At 38.7% G+C, this 19,118-nt stretch overlaps 1 protein-coding gene across 2 annotated transcripts in view; it reads left to right on the top strand.

The window, feature by feature from the left end:
• Positions 1 to 1,043: 1,043 nt before the first annotated feature.
• Positions 1,044 to 19,118, top strand: part of ankrd49 (ankyrin repeat domain 49) — a 51,645-nt gene continuing 33,570 nt past the window's right edge. Inside the window, exons 1-2 of one of the 2 annotated variants that reach the window (XM_061730039.1) lie at positions 1,044 to 1,150; positions 6,182 to 6,423. In XM_061730039.1, the coding sequence (XP_061586023.1) occupies positions 6,211 to 6,423 (213 nt within the window). In that variant the 5' untranslated portion in view covers positions 1,044 to 1,150; positions 6,182 to 6,210. Of the gene's footprint in view, positions 1,230 to 6,181; positions 6,424 to 19,118 lie in introns of both variants that reach the window. The other variant, XM_061730045.1, reaches the window with a different exon arrangement.

The raw sequence follows: 19,118 nt of genomic DNA, 5'->3' as shown, positions 1-19,118 counted from the left end.
TATTATATTATTAAAAAAGAATAAAGGTTCCTTACAACACTTTTTTGTACGGTACTGTATATGTTCTAGATTGGCAGCATCCCATTGTAAGTTTTATGGTCAGCCTGTCTGTCTTTGTATCATTTTAAGATTCTCTTCTGAACTTATTTCCATGGAAAAGCTGATTATTTTCTTTTTCCCCATTTTTTCGATGAAACTTTCTTACCGTGCTGCTTAAATGGATTTTGCTGTCCATTCTTGCATTTTTTTTAAAAACATTTGTTACGATAAATATGAGAACAGGAAGGTTTTAAAATAATTTCCCTCTGGGTTTAAAAAAAAAAATCATACTTGATTAAAATTTGCTTCTTGATGTATTAATTTATGTTCAAATTCAACAGAATTGTATTCAATAAATTCTCAAGGATCATGCTCTGGGTCTCTGGAAAGCATTTGTACTGTATTATGTGCCATATAAATCAAATTGGATTGAACTGAATTGAACTGAACCAGAAAAAACTAATGTTTTATCACAATTAGTGAGTATAGTATCCCTGACATTTTTACACAAAATGACACTTTTCTTCTTTCTTTTTTTCTCAGCCTCCGCTGGTAGGTCTAGAAAATTTAACTTGGCATATTTCTGCATTTGTTTCAACCCAGATATTGAAATATTGGTGTCTGGTCAGTGGAGAATTGGCTCAATTTGGGATCCAAGCATGAGTAACACATTTCAGCAGTTCCTGCATCACTTCATTTTTGCCAGCCGGGAAATAACAGCCGCTGTCCGGATAAATGTTGCAAGAAAAAAGTAAAATCTTTTCCTTTTAAATATATTCAAACTAAAGTAAATCAATCATAATCGTGGTTTTGTTACTTCTAGACTGGAATTCTGTATCAAAAATGCTACAGATAGAAATAGGGACCTAAATTAAGCTCAACGAAGAAGAACACTGGCGCAAGTGCTTCTGGGTAATGTTGTTTTTTAAACTCAAGCTACCGTAATCTCATAGGCTTTAGCAACTACATATCCCATACGTCCTCTCTTCAATCAAGGGGGTGTATCGAAAATTGAAATGACCTGATGTCAACAACTCCGATAGCCTCCTCCTGGCGTGAAGAAAACATCAGTCTACTCGAGATTATCAGCAATTTCTTCACCTTAACCGAAGTAAGTGTTCCCTTGTTACGTGTCGGACTACATGGACTTCTGGTTTCAATAGTCTCCAACAGTTCGCGGTGTGAAAACCGTAAGTTATAAAGTATTTATGATATTTATTCGGCATGTCTCTAGCTCTCTGTGCTTACTAAGTACACACCTGCATCAACCTTTTATTAATTTTAAACTGATGCTATTTCATCCGTTTGAAGAAAAGTGTAAATGAATGATATTGAGTGATATTAGAGACTTGAGAATAAGCTGTGCAACGAAAAATAATGTAATTATACGGGGATGGTTGTTTTAGAGCAGGAACAGTGGAGACACATTCACATGGCTACATGTTTTGTTAGAAATGTAGTTATTTTCAGAGGTGTCCAAAGTATTCACATTCATTACTCAGGTAGAAGTATAGATACTAGAGTTTAAAAATACTCCTGTAGAAGTTGAAGTATCAACTCAAGTTTTTTACTCAAGTAAAAGCATAAAAGTACTGGTTTCAAAACTACTTAAAGTATAAAAGTAAAAGTAATGTAAGGGGGAAAAAAGCCATTAAGGACAAAAGCCATTGAAAATGAATGCATCTTAGTATAATGCAAATATATTAAAGATCCATATATGTGTACTATTGAGCATTAACATGTGTTTCAGAGAGCAGGAGATATGATGACTAGTTGCCTATAAGTATTGTAATTGTGCAAAAAGTCAAACTTCAGAGGCATGTTATCATTTATCCTAACCTTTATTGGAATATACATCCAAGTTTAGTTGCAGGAATCTGAGGGCAACGGATGTAAGAACAAAACTGGACAAGAACATCTGAAACAACCACAACCAAATTCACTCTATCCAATTTAACTGGGTAGTTTTTTTTTAAAGGCCAAAATGAAATAGAGTAACGAGGCTGTTTTTAAAATGTAAGGAGTAAAAATTACAGATAATTGCGTGAAAATGTAAGGAGTAAAAGTAAAAAGGCGTCTGAAAAATAATTACTCCAGTGAAGTATAGATAACCAAAATTTCTACTTAAGTAAGGTAACGAAGTATTTTTACTTCGTTACTTGACACCTCTGGTTATTTGTTAAAGGTTTCTGTCAAAAGAGAGCATCTTTATTTGTCCTGCTGCTTTGTCGTCCATGACAGAAAAGTTACACTTGACCCCAACTCTCCTCCAGTCTGACTGGATTTAATTTGGTATTTCACTTAATATTTACAGAGTTTTTAATATTTTACAGACACAAGTGGCAGACCGAGTAACAATACATTTAGCAAAATAAAAGTAGAACATTTTAAAAGCAAAGAACTGCTTCTGACATTGCATTGATTTTCTGAATGATCTATTAAATATATTGAAACGATACAAAATAATCAGTTCCCCAGAGTGAAAAGGCTTATCTTATTCTGGAAAAAAATAACCCAAAGATTTCCCATTTCAGTAAGAAAAAGCTGAAACAGAAATAACTAAAAGTTTAGATTTTTTTTCCTCCATCTTTTATAAGTTTACAAATCATTTCTTTTTCATTTACTGTAATTGAAACTAAACCTTTAGTTAATTGAAACTAAACCTTTAGTTAATTGAAACTAAGCCAAAGGTGTGCAAGGAGTCTTAGAGCAGGCACTTAGCTGGCAGATGTGATACGAGTTAGACGTCATGTCAGAAGTTCAGATGTCTGTTGTAAAGCAGATTGTCTGCATGATAAAATATATCAAGTTTAGGAAGAGTGGTTTGACTGATGTATTTCTTATCTGGCCAATTTTACCACTGCCCCAAATGTTCAATATAAGCAGTAAAATTCAACATTGTCAGCAACAGAACCGGATCTGGACAATGACCTCCACAGTTTTGCTTGCGACTGGTTTTCTGACTTTCTTTGGGGCATTTAGTTTATGCTTAACTACCTTCAGAGTTTGCTGTTTTAATCCCTCCTGTCGTACCGTTTGACTTAATTGACTCTCCGTTCCCTCTCGACTAATCAATCTTTCCACAGGGAGTTAGTTTAGCAGCATTTCTGCAGCATCTGGAAACCACAACCTTGCATATAATGAGCAGTTCAGACTAAAACAACAGCATATTTTCCAACATTATGCTCATTGTAGATGGTTAGCTCAGCCCAACAGCTCATGTGCCTCTGCATACCCCCCTGCTGACTCAAAATGATTTTCTGTGCTGTTTCTTAGAGCAATGAACAAAATTATATCCATTAGATGTAATTTTCAATTACATGTAATGGATGGTGATAACAGATTTAGCTACTTTCAGACCCTAATTCCCTTTTTTCTTTTTGGGAAGAATCTGAGTTTTTCTGATGCTTGTATCATGGTCAGAACATTTGTAGTTTTCTTAAAGTCTTGGGCTGCCGATTTATATATATTTTGGCCATTCCTGATTTTCTTTGGTCTTATTACAGACAACTTTACAGTCAAAGTAACCCAGTTATGGTAGACTCACTGATTGGGGAAATGGGTTTTTTTTTGTATTCCAAGCTTAAAATACAGTGAAAGCAACCAATACTGGCCCATACTAGTCAGGGCCAATGAGACATATCAGCTGTTTTGATCACCTGATTGGTGCACCTATACCAGGTGTCACCAGCCTTTCCGAAACTGAGAGCTCCTTCAAGTAGGCCTGGGCGATAAACCGAAAATGTACCGTTATCGACATTCACTGCAATAACTGACGTCAATTTTCCGATGTTGGTAAATTCGGTGTTGATTAAAAAAAAAAGAAAAAGAAAATGAACGTCTGTTTTGACAGTGTGCTTATAGGCTATTTTAATTCTCCTTTAAGACGATGTACAGCGTCTGTGTAATCACGTGACTCCACCCATCCAGTCTGAAAGAGAAGGGAAACCCAAGAAAATTGTTCAAACTAAGAAGTGGCTGACATAGCTGCAGACAAAATACCAGGGCTCTCAAGTCTTACGCAGAGAGTGAAACTCGAGCGTTTCAACAACTTCACAAGCTATCACGCCACACGTGGCATTTCTCAGACTGAGAAATTAACTTTACCGCACAGTAATTCCAGCAAACGAGTCGAGGTGTGCTACTGTGCGCTGAGCTCTCAACTCAGAGCAGCTGTCTCGAGCTACCAACCAATCAGCCAATCAGAAAATAGATTTTCTTTTTTGTTGCCGGTGTTCTGCCAATCTGTGCTACCTGCCAGAAAATGCTACTTTGTGGTTCTGCGCATGCGCACAGTGGATTTTTAAAGTTTGATTGGCACGTCCATGATTTCTTGCACGATGTAAAATTGATAATATGGGATGTTGAGTATTTAATCCTTCAAAATACACTACCCATGACATGAATTGCATTACACTTTGTGAAAAAGATCCGATAAAGAGAGAAAAAAAACAATTCTATCGTTTTATTTGATATTCATTCAGTCATTCGCCTTTAATTAACCACGCTGGTCATTAAGAACATTCTTATTTACAATGACGGCCTGGCAAGATACAAGGAAGTGGTGTAGGGAGTAAAACAGTAAAATTGTAGCTCTACAAAGGTAGAAAACCATTAGGTAGCATTTTTTGGCAAAGCAGCAGAAATTGGCAGAACACCGGGTCTGAGTTTCAGCTTCAAGCGTTACAACACACATAACTCTTAAACACACACAAACGGGGACACACAAACCACCACCGTTCAGGGGGCCAATTTGGGGCTAAATTTTTTTTTTTTTTTTTTGCTTGGAGCAGAATGAGTATGCTGCTGCTGTGAATAATAATACTAATAGTAATAATGAATACAGCACGAAGAGGGTTTAAAAGCTTCATGAAAGTAACGAAAATGTATCATTATCGAGGTAAAACTGCCCAATTTATCGTGATATTGATTTGAGGTCATATTGCTCTACCTTCAAGGATACTGAACAATACAAAGGGCTACTTGCTTGCTCAACATTTCCTCAAAATAATTATCAAATAATATTATAACAAATAGTGGGAAACCTATTTCGGTTTTAAAACTTTTTTTAATTCTTAATCCATTTAATTTTGCTCAATTTTTAATTTTAGTAGCAAATCATTAACATCTTCAAATAAAGTCCCACTTATACCAAACTCAAACACTGTAACACTTTTAGTAAATTATAAACTGTCCCACGTCTGCAGAAATGATCAGTTATGTAAAAAAAATAAAAAATTGTCAATGTGAAAATTATGTTGTTGTTTTTTTTCTCTCTTTTCTGCAATGTTTTGGGGATAAAAAAACCGCACTTAGCTCTCCATCGTAGCTCCACCCGCAAGCATGTCTCAACAATGAGTTTTGCGCAGTTTTGACATTTGACCTGAAAAGGTTCATAAGTTCATATATAAGCGGCCTATATATAAACTTGTAGGCCTACATAAAATTTTATTTTTCATGTTATTTCCTGTCTTTATTCAACACTGGCATATTTTAAATCTACATAAATGCAAATGAGATTTTAAAAAATTAGCAAAATACATTTTAGAAATTGACCACTGCTATGTTAAGAGCAAAGCCTGAGGGCAACTCGTGGTGCCTGCGGATACCACGTTGGCCCCCCTGATCTATACCTTTCAATTACACCAATCAAAAACTCTTGCCATGAAACTGGCAGTGGTTGGATATTCATACCTACACCTTCTGACGTTGTTGCCGTACTCGTAGTTATTCTCAGGGATGTTGAGTTTTTTCACAATTCTCTGTGCGTTACTTATTTTGGGGAAAAAGGTCTGCATTTAAAAGCGGCACCAGTGGGGACAGTGTTGCCAACCCAGATCTTATATGAGCACTCATCTGATGTTAGAAATGACAGCTCAATCAAAGTCAACCTGAGGCACTTCTATGTCTCAGGGACAGTGTGTGAATATTTTACATACTTGGAAAACCAGATGGAGAATACTAACAAGCACAGCTGATCACAGGGAGTTGTATCATATTCAGACTGGGGGCAGCTCAAGTCATGAATGTTAATATTCTTTGATGTATTTGTCTCATTGGTGCAACAATTTTACAAACTATTTGTCTGATTCTAGTTGTTTCATCTCAGTCTTATCTGTGTAATTCTCTTTGACTATCCTAGAACCTTCTGACAAACAAAAGTGGCCAAGGATGGAGTTTCCAGAAGATTTCAACCAGCTTGAACTTCTTGACACACATGGACACCTGATCCCTCGGGGGGGCAGCAGTGTGTGGACTGGGAGCAAAGACGATGACACGGAGACGGATGAGGGGGAGCGCAGTGAGGAGTGGTATTTAGAAAAGGAGGACGCGCTCAAAGACGCACCAAAGGAGCTCCTTCTGTGGGCAGCAGAAAACAATCGTGTAAGTTCACTTGGACAAGGGCTTTAAATAATTGCCCAAAGGTCAACCAGAACAAGTCATTATTTTAGAACCGTTCATTTACAAGTCTCGTTATCCACATCGTTATAGTCCCTTCTGCATCATCTATCTGTGCTTGTCACTCTGGATTCCTGCAAGTGCACATTCTTTCTAAAAGAACACAAAAGTAACATTCAGCTTCTCATAATTTAGTTCCTCTTTTGATATTTTATATAATGCAAATATATGTAGTTTTCTGCAATCAAAATATTTCAGTGCAAAAGATACGATTTTAGAATTTTTTTTCTTTTTAGACAGCAATACAACAGCAGTAACGGCGGTATTGTCAAACTCTAACAGCCATATCAGAGCTAACACTCTAGCTTTGCACACTTTTGATTAGAGCCACTTCTCAACAAAGAAAGAACCTGTATTCATGCTTTTCCTCGCTTCAAAAGGCTGTCATGATAAAAGACCAAGTTTGCTTTGTACGTGCTTAAAGTAGTTGCATACAAGTAATGAAAGACAAACTAGAAATCATAGTACAAATGAGTATCTACGTGTATATGCCTGTAAACTCGTGTGGCTTTTTGGTGAGATGTGCTGTTTCAATCAAAATGTCATTCATGTTAATTGAAGAGCAATTGTTTTCAGTTCACTATGTAACGGAAATGAATCGATGATCATATCTTGATTTTGACGGCTAAAAGACTCCACCAAAGATCCGTTATTGCAAAGTGCTCTTTGATTCACGATTCAGGCGATTGACATTTTCATTCCAAACAGAAAGCTACAAGAGTTTGCAAGCATGGCCAATATTGATAATCAAATCAAACTTTATTTATATAGCACTTAGTAATAATAAGTGACCTATAAACTACAGACTCCACTTTGAATATGAACGAAAAGACTTAACAAGAAGTCTAAGAGCCTGCAGTTAGGGGATATGAACGCAGACCACTGGATTTCGACTCAATCATTTAACAATACTAATACTAATATAGTAATACTAATAATAAAATCAAGATTTAACATAGAAAAACGCACACATTCATGGTTAAATACATACATCTGATCATTTTCACACACATCCTCACATTAATACCCCCACAGCACTAGGCATGGGGCGATATACGATATTATCGTATATCGCGATAAAAAACGGCCGCGATAACGTTATCGTGGGGTACTGTAATTATCGCCAAAAACGATTTTTTTTTTTGGAAGAAAGTGTTAATTCACTCGCCCGGTTGCATATCCGGCCCAGACCGGCTTTTCTGCATACCTGCCACTAGTGTTCCTTCGGAACGTGTCTTCAGTGCCAGTGGACACATTGTTACGCCTCAAAGAACAAAACTTAAGCCAGAAAAAGTGAACATGCTGACATTTTTGCACTTCAATCTCTGAAAGAGCTATGGTTTCACATCTCACTCTCTAGGCCAAAGGTCACACAAGTCTACCAGCCAGGTAGAAGCCAGTGTTATTTTTTTTCATGTATTTTATTAATATTATTTATTATTATTATTTATTCAATATTTTTTCAGAGAGTAGTACAATCCGTGTGCATTTGACTACTGTGGCACTTTATTTTCACTCAATCTTTGTGTTGGCCATGCAGCTTTTGTTTTGTATACTACAGAGCAGTGCCTTTATTTTATTATTTTTCCAGAGAGCCGTACTAAGTAGCAGGCAGCCAGCCACTGTTAAAGTTTCAGAGAGTAATACAATCCGTGTGCATTTGGCTCTACTTTGTCACTTTATTTCTATTTGTCACTTATTTCTTTCGACTCTCAGGGAAGTATTTTCTTACAAAAAAAGAAAGTTCAAATAAGTACCGGTACCGGTACCGGTACTATAGTTTACACTTTGTAATGCATAACATTTACAGTACACTATTTGTTCTCTACCTCAAGTGTCACTGTGTTGAGAATGATTTGAGAATAAATGTTCTGAAGGAACCAGTGGATCCACGGTTAGTGTTTTTCCTTGCATTTTAAGAATTTTATAAGCGTCACGCTAATATCGTGATAATATCGTAATATTTTTGTCCACTAATACCGTGATATGAAATTTTCATATCGTCCCATGCCTACACAGCACACATATTAACCCCCATCCCACATTATAAAACGTAATCATGAACATCATAAATAAATAAATACCTGGCTTGATGCTGAGGTGAGGAATGATATATTGGGGCTCTATCCACACCAGGAGCCCCACCAAGGACCACCATAATAGTATATTATCATTCATATATCTGCCCTCTTATACTGTAGTTTTATGCCACGCAATTACTGCTCTCATTTCACTATACATGTCTCATTTTTAATTTTCTGTTACTCAACAGCCCACTGAGTAAATGGTGACTGAAATGGGTCTGCAGCATTGATCTATTATGAAGTTGACTAATCTGTCAAATTTTATTATATACAGTTCAGTTCAGACCTTTACTCTCCCTGAGGGGAAATTCGTCTGTCGTCTGACAAGATTTCTCAATAAAGTCCGAGTTAATCTGAGCAAAAAACATCCTGCTGTGAGCGTCTTCAACAGAAAAGTGTTCGTCCAAGATATTAACAGACTATATACAGTTGAATACATACAGTTGGTAATCAGAAGTAAGCAAGTATAAATGAAAATTATAAGATTTTCCTGCCTCATCACACACACTGTAACACAGCAGTTTGAGTCACTTTCCGGTTTGTTACAGTGCATCACGGTGCAGCAGTGGACTTAGTTGTTGAGTGAAACATGTTATCTTTCACAGTGAGATAATGAGCATCTCCTACTTCAACCTCCTGCCCCGTGTCCTCCCACTGCAGACATGCTTCTGATTACTGTAAAAACATGTTCTTGTGTTGAGTAACTTCTAGTAATCTTGTTTAGTCATTTTTATTAGTTTGAGTCTACTTCACACTTAATGGTACGTCTTTGCCATTGAATTGCAGTTTCAATGATTTTTCAGCCTGTTATTTTTTTTTTTGAGATTCATAGTTTTATTATCATTTTTCATCAAGACAAACAGCAAGGAACAACATCACACTACAGAACAACAGAAAGAGCAACCCCTTAGGAAATTACATCAGCTCAATTCTAAATCCAATGAAAGATAGAATGAAGAAAGATTATAATTGAGTTAGGAATATGTGAAAACAAACAAAAAAAAATAAATAAATAAAAGTAAAACAGATAAAAAAAAAAGAAAAAGATAATAATAAAAAATAGATAAAATAAATAAAATTGAGATGGTTAACATATATGGCAATGGTACACAAGGTTATGTATGAATTGTACTTCTGTCTAATCTCTCAATATAGGTTATCCACTTATTCCATTTAGACATATATAGGTCTACATTGTTCATAAGTCTGAACGTCAGCTTTTCCAAAGCTGCCAAGTGACCGATCTGGCTAGACCAGAGACTGACAGAGGGAGCCTCCGAGGCCTTCCATTCACACATGATTAGTTTGCGCCCCAGCATAAGGACTGTCTGGATCCACTCCGCATCTGAAGGGCAGACGCCATGGAGAGATGAAGAGTCACCCAAGATAATTAGATTTGGGGAGAAGGGGATTTTGTAGTTTACAATATGTTCAATTTGAGTGCTAATTTCTATCCAAAATTTCTGCATGTGCAGCAGAGTGCCCTCTGTCACCCGGCATCTCCAACAAAGAGGGCTGTCCCTCAGCTTAACCCTATGTAATTTAGAGGGTGTCCAGTAGACCCTATTCAGAATCTTGAATTGGATAACTTGGTTTTTTCAGCCTGTTATTATATTTGCATACACAAACATTTGGGAGACATAAGAAAGACGTCCTACACAGAATCTGACTTTCAGGAGTTTCTCTCAGAGCCTGCCATGCAGTCAAGCGACAACACTTTTACTAAATTAACTCCACATGTATAAACGGTGTATATAGAAATATGAGGTTATATCCTTATTATGAAAGACGCCATCTCCTTTTTTGTTGGCTGGTGTTAGCCCCATTTAGATCAGAGGATACCCCGCATTAAACACCGAAATCTAGTGTGTCCCACCAGTCACTTTTCTCAGAGGATACATTTATTCGTGGGTCAGGACTAGGGTTGCAAAGGGGTGGAAAATTTCCGGTAAATTTCCGGAAACTTTCCGGAAACTTTCCGGAAACTTTCCATGGGAAGTTAAGCTGGGGAATTTTGGAAATATTCCAAATTGGAAACTTTCCATGGGAATTATGGGAATTATGGGAATTATGGGAATTATAGGAATTATTGGGAATTTATGGGAATTAACTGGAAATTGGGGGTAATTTAAACAAACTGTATCATATCCAAACATAAATGTAAATATTTATTTTGTCATAAGCAGATATCCATGCAAGATAATACAAAAACATGACATTTCAACAGATTTATTTGAGTAGAACTTTAGTTTTTATTCTAGTATGAACAATTATTTTAATGAACAACAAAAACATGAATGTTGAGTAAATACTAACTCACCCCACTCCCCCACCCAATCAAAAAGTAAGCTGTGTGCATGTGATGGAGGAATGCACAGTGCCTGTAGGGGGCGTGGCCTCAATAGCCCTGCAGTAAGCAATGTGCTGTATGCATGTGATTGAGGAGTGTACTTGCATTAAATCTGGTTGTTTTAGCCAAGACTATGCTACAATATATTTCCCCCAACTATATTTAAGTTCCCTGTTAAGGGCCAACCTTCAATTCTGTAAATTTCTTATTTATTCCCGTTAATTCCCGTTAATTCCCATATATTCCCGTTAATTCCCATGGAAAGTTTCCAACTTTGAAAACTCCCGGAATTTTGCAACCCAGGACTAACGTAAACAGAAGTCACGCTGAATGCTGGGTCATGGGTGGGATTTGTTGATGACAAGATGAGGATATCTGTGAGCTCCTCATCCTCAGAGTCTTGGTGCCATAAATCACCATATTACAGAACTGTAATCTGCAACTGGCCCCTAAAACGACAGACGACGACTTTGTGGGAAACGAAACTCTGGTCATTACCAAACTTAAGAGCCTTAGAGAGAAATTCTTGGCAGTCAACAAACACAACAGCAGTAGTCTCAGAGGGAGATTGCTGGTCATATTTGTGCAAAACGATTTCGGGGGAAGTCACTACTAGGGATGGGCGGTATGGACTAAAACATTTATCACGATCATTTCTGGCATTTATCCCAATAACGATAAAAATGATGATAAAAAAAATACCAATTCAACTCCACCTTTGTAACTATAAATCTATCACCACATTCAGTCTTTGGAGCCCCCAAAACACTGCTCTAAAAGAATAGTAAATGCTACTAAACTACACCAATAAATTGAATTAATAAAAACCAATTAAATGAGTTACACCTGTACTGCAAAACTGGAATGACTCAGATCCGCCATGTTTGTTACACCAAAACCTCATCAACGGGAATTTATCTATCTTTCTTTCTTTCTTTCTTTCTTTCTTTCTTTCTTTCTTTCTTTCTTTCTTTCTTTCTTTCTTTCTTTCTTTCTTTCTTTCTTTCTTTCTTTCTTTCTTTCTTTCTTTCTTTCTTTCTTTCTTTCTTTCTTTCTTTCTTTCTTTCTTTCTTTCTTTCTTTCTTTCTTTCTTTCTTTCTTTCTTTCTTTCTTTCTTTCTGTACGTTGTGCGTCGATTTAAAGCCGAACCATAAATCAGCTTTACACAAAAACGTCATCAACGGGAATTTATCGTTTTTACCGTGTGATGACAAATTCTTACCGTGGGGAATTTTTTTGACGGTTTATAGTGAACGGTAAAATATCGTCCATTCCTAGTCACTACGCAAATACGGTTGTTATTACTGGATTCATCTTTTTTCTCATGATCTTTGACAAATTTCAGTCCGGTTATCATCCGAGGCATTTGACGGAAACAGCTCTGCTCAGAGTATCCAATGATCTGCTGATGGTGTCAGACCGGCTCAGAGACCAGGTTGGCATCTCAGGGAGCGGCCTTGATTGGTTTGCCTCATATCTCTCTGACAGAACCTTCTCTGGAGCCCATTTGTCTTTGTCTGCCCTCCTATCTTGTGGGGTGCCTCACGGGTCGATTTGTGTCCAATCTTTCTTTTTATTGTATAAGATTCCTCAGTGAAATCATAAGTAATTTCCTGGGCATTTCTTTTCATACACTCACCAGCCACTTTATTAGGTATGCCTTGCTAGTACCAGGCTGGACCCCCTTTTGCCTTCAGAACTGCCTTAATCCTTTGTGGCATAGATTCAAAAAGGTACTGGGAACATTCTTCAGAGAGTTTGGTCCATATTGACATGATAGCATGATAGTTGCTGCTAGGGCTGGGCGATATATCGAGATTTTAATATATATCAATATATTTTCAAACACGATATGGTACGAGACAATATCGTTTATATCGATTTAAAAAAAAAAAAAAAAAATTTTTTTTTTTACATTTTTTTTTTTTTATGATTTTGATATAGCTTATTTTGTGACAAATTGACTTGAATGTTTTATTTGAGATTTGCACAAATGTTTTGTTATTTGGACAACTGTCAACCTCAGTGGAAAAGTCTGCCTGTTACTGTCTACATTGTATTAATTGCACAGTGTATTTTAATTTAATTGTTATGCAGGAAAGGGATATTTGTTTTATTTTATTCAAGAAGCATTTTTATTCTATATATGAAGGCAGTTTATTTTTATTTCATTTGTTTTATACATGTTGATATTGTGCAGATCTCTGTTAATAAAGGAACCTGTGTGACATTTGACACGAGGCTTTGTATTAAAACTTAAGGGTTTGCCTCAGAAAAAAATGAAGCTAACAGAGACGCTATGCTATAATGCTTTGGGGGAAACCCCAATTAAGGCACAGAAAAAATATTGAGATATATATCGAGTATCGCCATTTAGCTAGAAAATATAGAGATATTACTTTTGGTCCATATCGCCCACCCCTAGTTGCTGCAGATTGCGGTTGGATTCACATCTGTGAAGCAAATCTCCCGTTCCAGCACATCCCAAAGATGCTCTATTGGATTGAGATCTGCTGACTGTGGAAGCCATTTGACTACAGTGAACTCATTGTCATGTTCAAGAAACCAGTCTGAGATGATTCACGCTTTATGACATGGAGCGTTATCCTGCAGGAAGTAGCCATCAGAAGATGGTACACTGGGATGGACATGGTCAGCAACAATACTCAGGTAGGCTGTGGCGTTGACACGATGCTCAATTGGTTCTAATTAGGGATGTCCCGATCAGGTTTTTTTGCCCCCGAGTCCGAGTCCGAGTCCTTTGATTTTGAGGACTTGCCGATACCGAGTCCCGATCCGATACTTTTATAAAACAATAAAAAATGAAGAAGAGAAAAGAAAATTATGCAGGATGACCCTTTTATTATATTTTAACATGTGTACTGTAAACTGAGCACATAGGAGGTAGGCAGCTTGAACATTCTTAAGTCAGTATAAAAAAATTTTCTTTTCTTTTTCTTTTTTTTTTTAGCATAGGGCTGCTTCAGCTTCAAAACAAACAGGCGTGCTCTGCTGCGCGCATGCGGTGTATGGCTCCGCTCCGAGCCCACTACTCCACGTGTGCGTTGATTTATGGTCCCGCGTCACACCAACGCAGAGCCTTCCGCGACGCGGAACCATAATGTCGGCGCCGCAGCTCCGCTTCAGTCCTGGGCATGGATCTATTATATAACGGTCCTGGGGCCTCATCTATAAAGCTTGCTTGCGCAGAAAAAGCGCCTGAAAGTTGCGGAAGCCACCATCTACGCAAAGCCTCGGATCTAAAAGAAAAAACTAACCGATGGCTGCCGCTCCAAGCCCACTACTCCACGCCGAAGAGGAAAAAAAAAAGTGTTCTGATTAAAATAAGGAAAGTTGGACTACCGTATATAACAATTGCGTTCATAAGGATAAAGTTTTTAAAAAAAATAAAAATTAAAGAAATTGTCTCTTCTCCCCGTGTGTGTCTGCCTGTCATGCACGGGTACTTGGGCGCATGTTGTTTACTTTAAGCCGGAATTATGGTTCTGCGTCACACCAATGCAGAGCCTACGCCGTAGGGTCTGGCGTAGGGTGCGCGTCGCCGCGAACCCTACGCTGTAGACTCTGCGTCGGGGGCGACGCGGAACCATAAATCAACGCACACGCGGATGTCGGCGCCAGTGAGTATTTTCACCGGACATTTTGACCGGAGAGATTATAAAATACCGGACTTCGGCATATTTTACCGGACAAAGTCCGGCAATTACCGGACAACGGAAACCCTGATATATCCGATTCCTGATCGGCTCATAACGTCCGAGTCCGGATCGAGTCTGCAATCACGTGATCGGCCCCGATTTCCGATCACGTGATCGGATCGGGAAAACTCTAGTTCTAATGGGCCCAACGTGTGCCAGGAAAATATCCCCTGCACCATTAAACCACCACCACCAGCCTGGACCGTTGATACAAGGCAGGATGGACTGGTTGTTTGAGTTACTGTTGTCTTTCTATCAGCTCGAACCAGTCTGGCCATTCTCCTCTGACCTCTGGCATCAACAAGGAATTTGCGCCCACAGAACTGCTACTCACTGGATATTTTCTCTTTTTCTGACCATTCTCTGTAAACCCTAGAGATGGTTGTGCGTGAAAACCAGTAGATCAGCAGTTTCAGATTTTCTCAGACCAGCACGTCTGGCACCAACAACCATCCACGTTCAAAGTAATAATAATAATGAATTCAACTTCTAACGCACTTTACATTCAATGAATCTCAAAGTGCTACACTTAGACCATTATTCATTCATACATTCAAAGTCAGTTTTCTTCCCCATTCTGATGCTGGTTTGAACTGCAGCAGATCGTATGGACCATGTCTACATGTATAAATGCATTGAGTTGCTGCCATGTGATTGGCTGATTAGAAATATGCGTTAACGAGCAGTTGGAGAGGTGTACCTAATAAAGTGGCCATTGATTGTGTGTACCGTATTTTGTAGACCATTAGGCGCACTGCATTATTAGGCACAATATCAATGAACGGGTCTATTTTCATATTTTCATCTTCATACCCGGCTCACTGGGTAATCAGGTGCATGAAAAAACGTATATAAAGTGAAACAAAAAAATCCTGTGAGTCTAACTTTATTCAACTCATTCACAATAACTCAGAATATCCTTCACTTGTAATAATACAGAAAAATACACTCAGATTTTAAATAATTTGTCTTCCACGAATCCACAAATAAAAAGTGGTGGAAGTAAGCGTCATACTACGTCCTGTTCTCTGATTGGTCCATCGTTGCCAGCGATAGCGGACACCTAAAGTTAGTATGAGGTTGGAACAACGTTGTATTCCAACATTTGATTATAATTGAATTATGATATAGATTTGAAAATTGGGTTCACGCTAGAAACCTAAAGTTGGCTTGAATTATAGTAAGGTAACAATGTCTAGATGTTGGATGATGGTTGCTTGCCAGCACTACATAATTAGTTATCTAACGTTGTAGACCTTATCCATGTGGAGCGGTTTTGTTGCTTACCAAAGTCGCATACATATTCTTTTCCCCCTGACTGAACCGATTTTGTAAAAGTACTGCACAATTGTTTGTCAGCCTTAAAGGTCTGCAGCTACTTTCAGCTTAACACAAATAAAACTGGACCTCATAATTGCCCCTGATGGCCCCTGGTGTTTCGATCGTGTAGGATTGTACTGGATCTTTATACTCAAATTGTTCGCTCCACCCTGATGAGCCTGGGTGCTGTTTTTTTTATTGAGCTGTGTGCTTTGACAAACACGTTCACACTCGTTTTTCAACTCGAAAATATCGGCATACTGAGAACTATTTGGTGGCATGCTGATCAGAAGATGATTCCCCATACATTTGTGTCATCACGGTTTGACTAGTGCATGTCTGTATTTACAAGTCTCAGTAGGGCTGCCATTAGTTGCCTGCAGTTGATACAAAATGCTGCAGCCAGGCTGCTGACAAGGTCTAGGAGGAGTTCTCATATAACTCCGGTCCTGGCCTCGCTGCACTGGCTTCCTGTCGGATACAGGATTCAAAGTTTTCAAAGTTTGAGCTTTAACTCTCAGAGCTCTCCACGGTCAGGCACCTGATTGTGTGTCTGACCTGCTTCGTGCCCATGTACCCAGTAGGTCTCTCAGGTCTGGACCAGTGTCTCGGACCAGGCAAGAAACAAAGGGAGACAGCTCCCAGGCTATTTTTTATGGTCTTTTACTTGCTACCCTGTGTTTTTAACCTTGTGAAGCACTTTGGGAGCTTCACTCTGTGAAAGGTGCTATACAAATATACAAATAAAATGTACTTACTTAATTACTCACTAGTACAACCCTAACGCCTCCACAGTCGTCTCCCCTCAACTCAGCTTCAGGAACCAGGGACGCAGTAACACGCCTTGCATTTACACTGAGCAGCACACATTAAACATGCGTTCTTCGGCTAGGGATAATAACAGGGTCTTATGTAGAAACGCCTTTTGTTTTATACCCCAACTTGCTCTGGAACAAGTTTAGGTTTCATTGTTAAATTATGTTGCAGGCTGGCCTGCTGGGGGGGCATAATGAATCTCGTAGGAGTAGGGCTGGGCGATATATCGAGATTTTAATATATATCGATATATTTTCAAACACGATATGGTACGAGACAGTATCGTTTATATCGATTTAAAAAAAAAAAAAATTTACTTTTTTTTTTTTAAATGATTTTGATATAGCTTATTTTGTGACAAATTGACTTGAATGTTTTATTTGAGATTTGCACAAATGTTTTGTTATTTGCACAACTTTCAACCTCAGTGGAAAAGTCTGCCTGTTACTTGCACAGTGTATTTTAATTTAATTGTTATGCAGGAAAGGGATATTTGTTTTATTTTATTCAAGAAGCATTTTTATTTTATATATGCAGGCAGTTTATTTTTATTTCATTTGTTTTATACATTTTGATATTGTGCAGACCTCTGTTAACAAAGGTACCTGTGTGACATTTGGCACGAGGCTTTGTATTAAAACTGACTGTTTTTTTAAGGGTTTGCCTCAGAAAAAAATGAAGCTAACAGAGATGCTATGCTATAATGCTTTGGGGGAAACCCCAATTAAGGCACAGAAAAAATATTGAGATATATATCGAGTATCGCCACTTAGCTAGAAAATATCGAGATATGACTTTTGGTCCATATCGCCCAGCCCTACGTAGGAGGAATGATTGACAGAATCAGGGGTTAATAAAATCTGCTTCAAGATCATAATGCAAATATATGTGACTGACAGTTTTGACTAATTTATACCGTATTTTCACGACCATTTGGCGCACCGTGTGGAAAGGCGCACCCTCAGTTTTGTGTGTAATTTTTGGATTTAAAACACACACACACAAGCACACACGTGTGCTTATTTAAAAATAGAGCGGGAGCAAAACTTAGTTTGATTGTATTTTATTTCAGTTTTTACATTACTCAAACCCTTCAAAGTCCTCATCCTCTGTTTCAGCATTAAAGAGCTCCGCTAATTCAGCTGTGCCAGTCCCAATTTCCTCGCTGTCAGAGTCACTTTCTTTGCCGTGCGGCGCCTCGGAAATGCCGGCTTTTGCAAAAGCCCGAACAACAGTCCCAGCAGACACGTTAGCCCACGCATGATGTGTGAAAAAAACCACCGGGTCGCCGCACATAGACCTGCCTCAGCCACTCGATCATCTCTTCATCCATCCAGCCCTTTTCATTTGCCTTTATAATGACTCCGGCTGGAAAAGTCTCTTTAGGCAAAGTTTTTCTTTTAAAAATCACCATACAGTTTCTGTCCATCAGCGTGGCAGCCAAGCACAACAGTAAATGAGGACTTTTCATACCCCGTTGTGCGGATCTCCGCCGCGCCGGACAGTCCCCGTCCTCTCCACCGCGCTAGCCTACGGCGTAGGGTACGGCGGAAACGCGCACCCCCGTCCTCTCCACCGTGTGATTCACCGGGATGTGGAACGTGAGCGGCACCTCGTCCATGTTGGGGATGTGGCTCGACTGGATGCGTTTGTCGGTGATGTGTCGACTGCAGAATGAGCGGAAGCTCTCCTTATTTTCCATATAATCCGCCGGGCGCTGCTGCTGCGCTGGCACCATTTCATGAAGCGAAAGCACCAAGACTGACCTCCATGAAAATGTTCAATTTTCATTCCTTCCGCCAGCGCTACTGCTTTCAGTCGAATGGTGGCTGTTGAAACGCTCCTTCCACCCGCTCTCTGCTTCACACACCCCCCACCCCTTCCCCCTTTAACGTGTGTGGATGGTCTCTATCACGTCCGCAACTCACGGGTGCTTCACACGCCCCCTCCTCCCTTTACCGTTCTCATGGTGGCCGTCCGCCTTACATTACCGTAATACAGGTAATGGATACGGCGCACTGTTTTAATTGGGTGCGTGGCACATTCTTTAAAAAAAAAGAAGATTTTTATGTGCGCCTAATGGTCACGAAAATACGGTACCTCAATTATTCCAGGCCACATCTGGCAAACCCTAACCCTAAGGACTAGGATTTGCACTTCCTGCTACTGTTACACTTGGACTTAAGCTTAAGACTGAAAAAGCTTTTGTTACGCAAGAGGACATGTTCAAAACTAAAAATGTTTCTGTTTTTGATTATGTCAAGAAAAAATAAAGTTTTAGTTGCATGATGTTCACAGAATTGGACACTTTAGCAAATTGATCAAGTATAC

This window comes from Cololabis saira, chromosome 1, assembly GCF_033807715.1.
Source record: "Cololabis saira isolate AMF1-May2022 chromosome 1, fColSai1.1, whole genome shotgun sequence".
Taxonomy (NCBI): Eukaryota; Metazoa; Chordata; class Actinopteri; order Beloniformes; family Belonidae; genus Cololabis; species Cololabis saira.
This window is presented reverse-complemented; position numbering and strand designations above follow the sequence as displayed.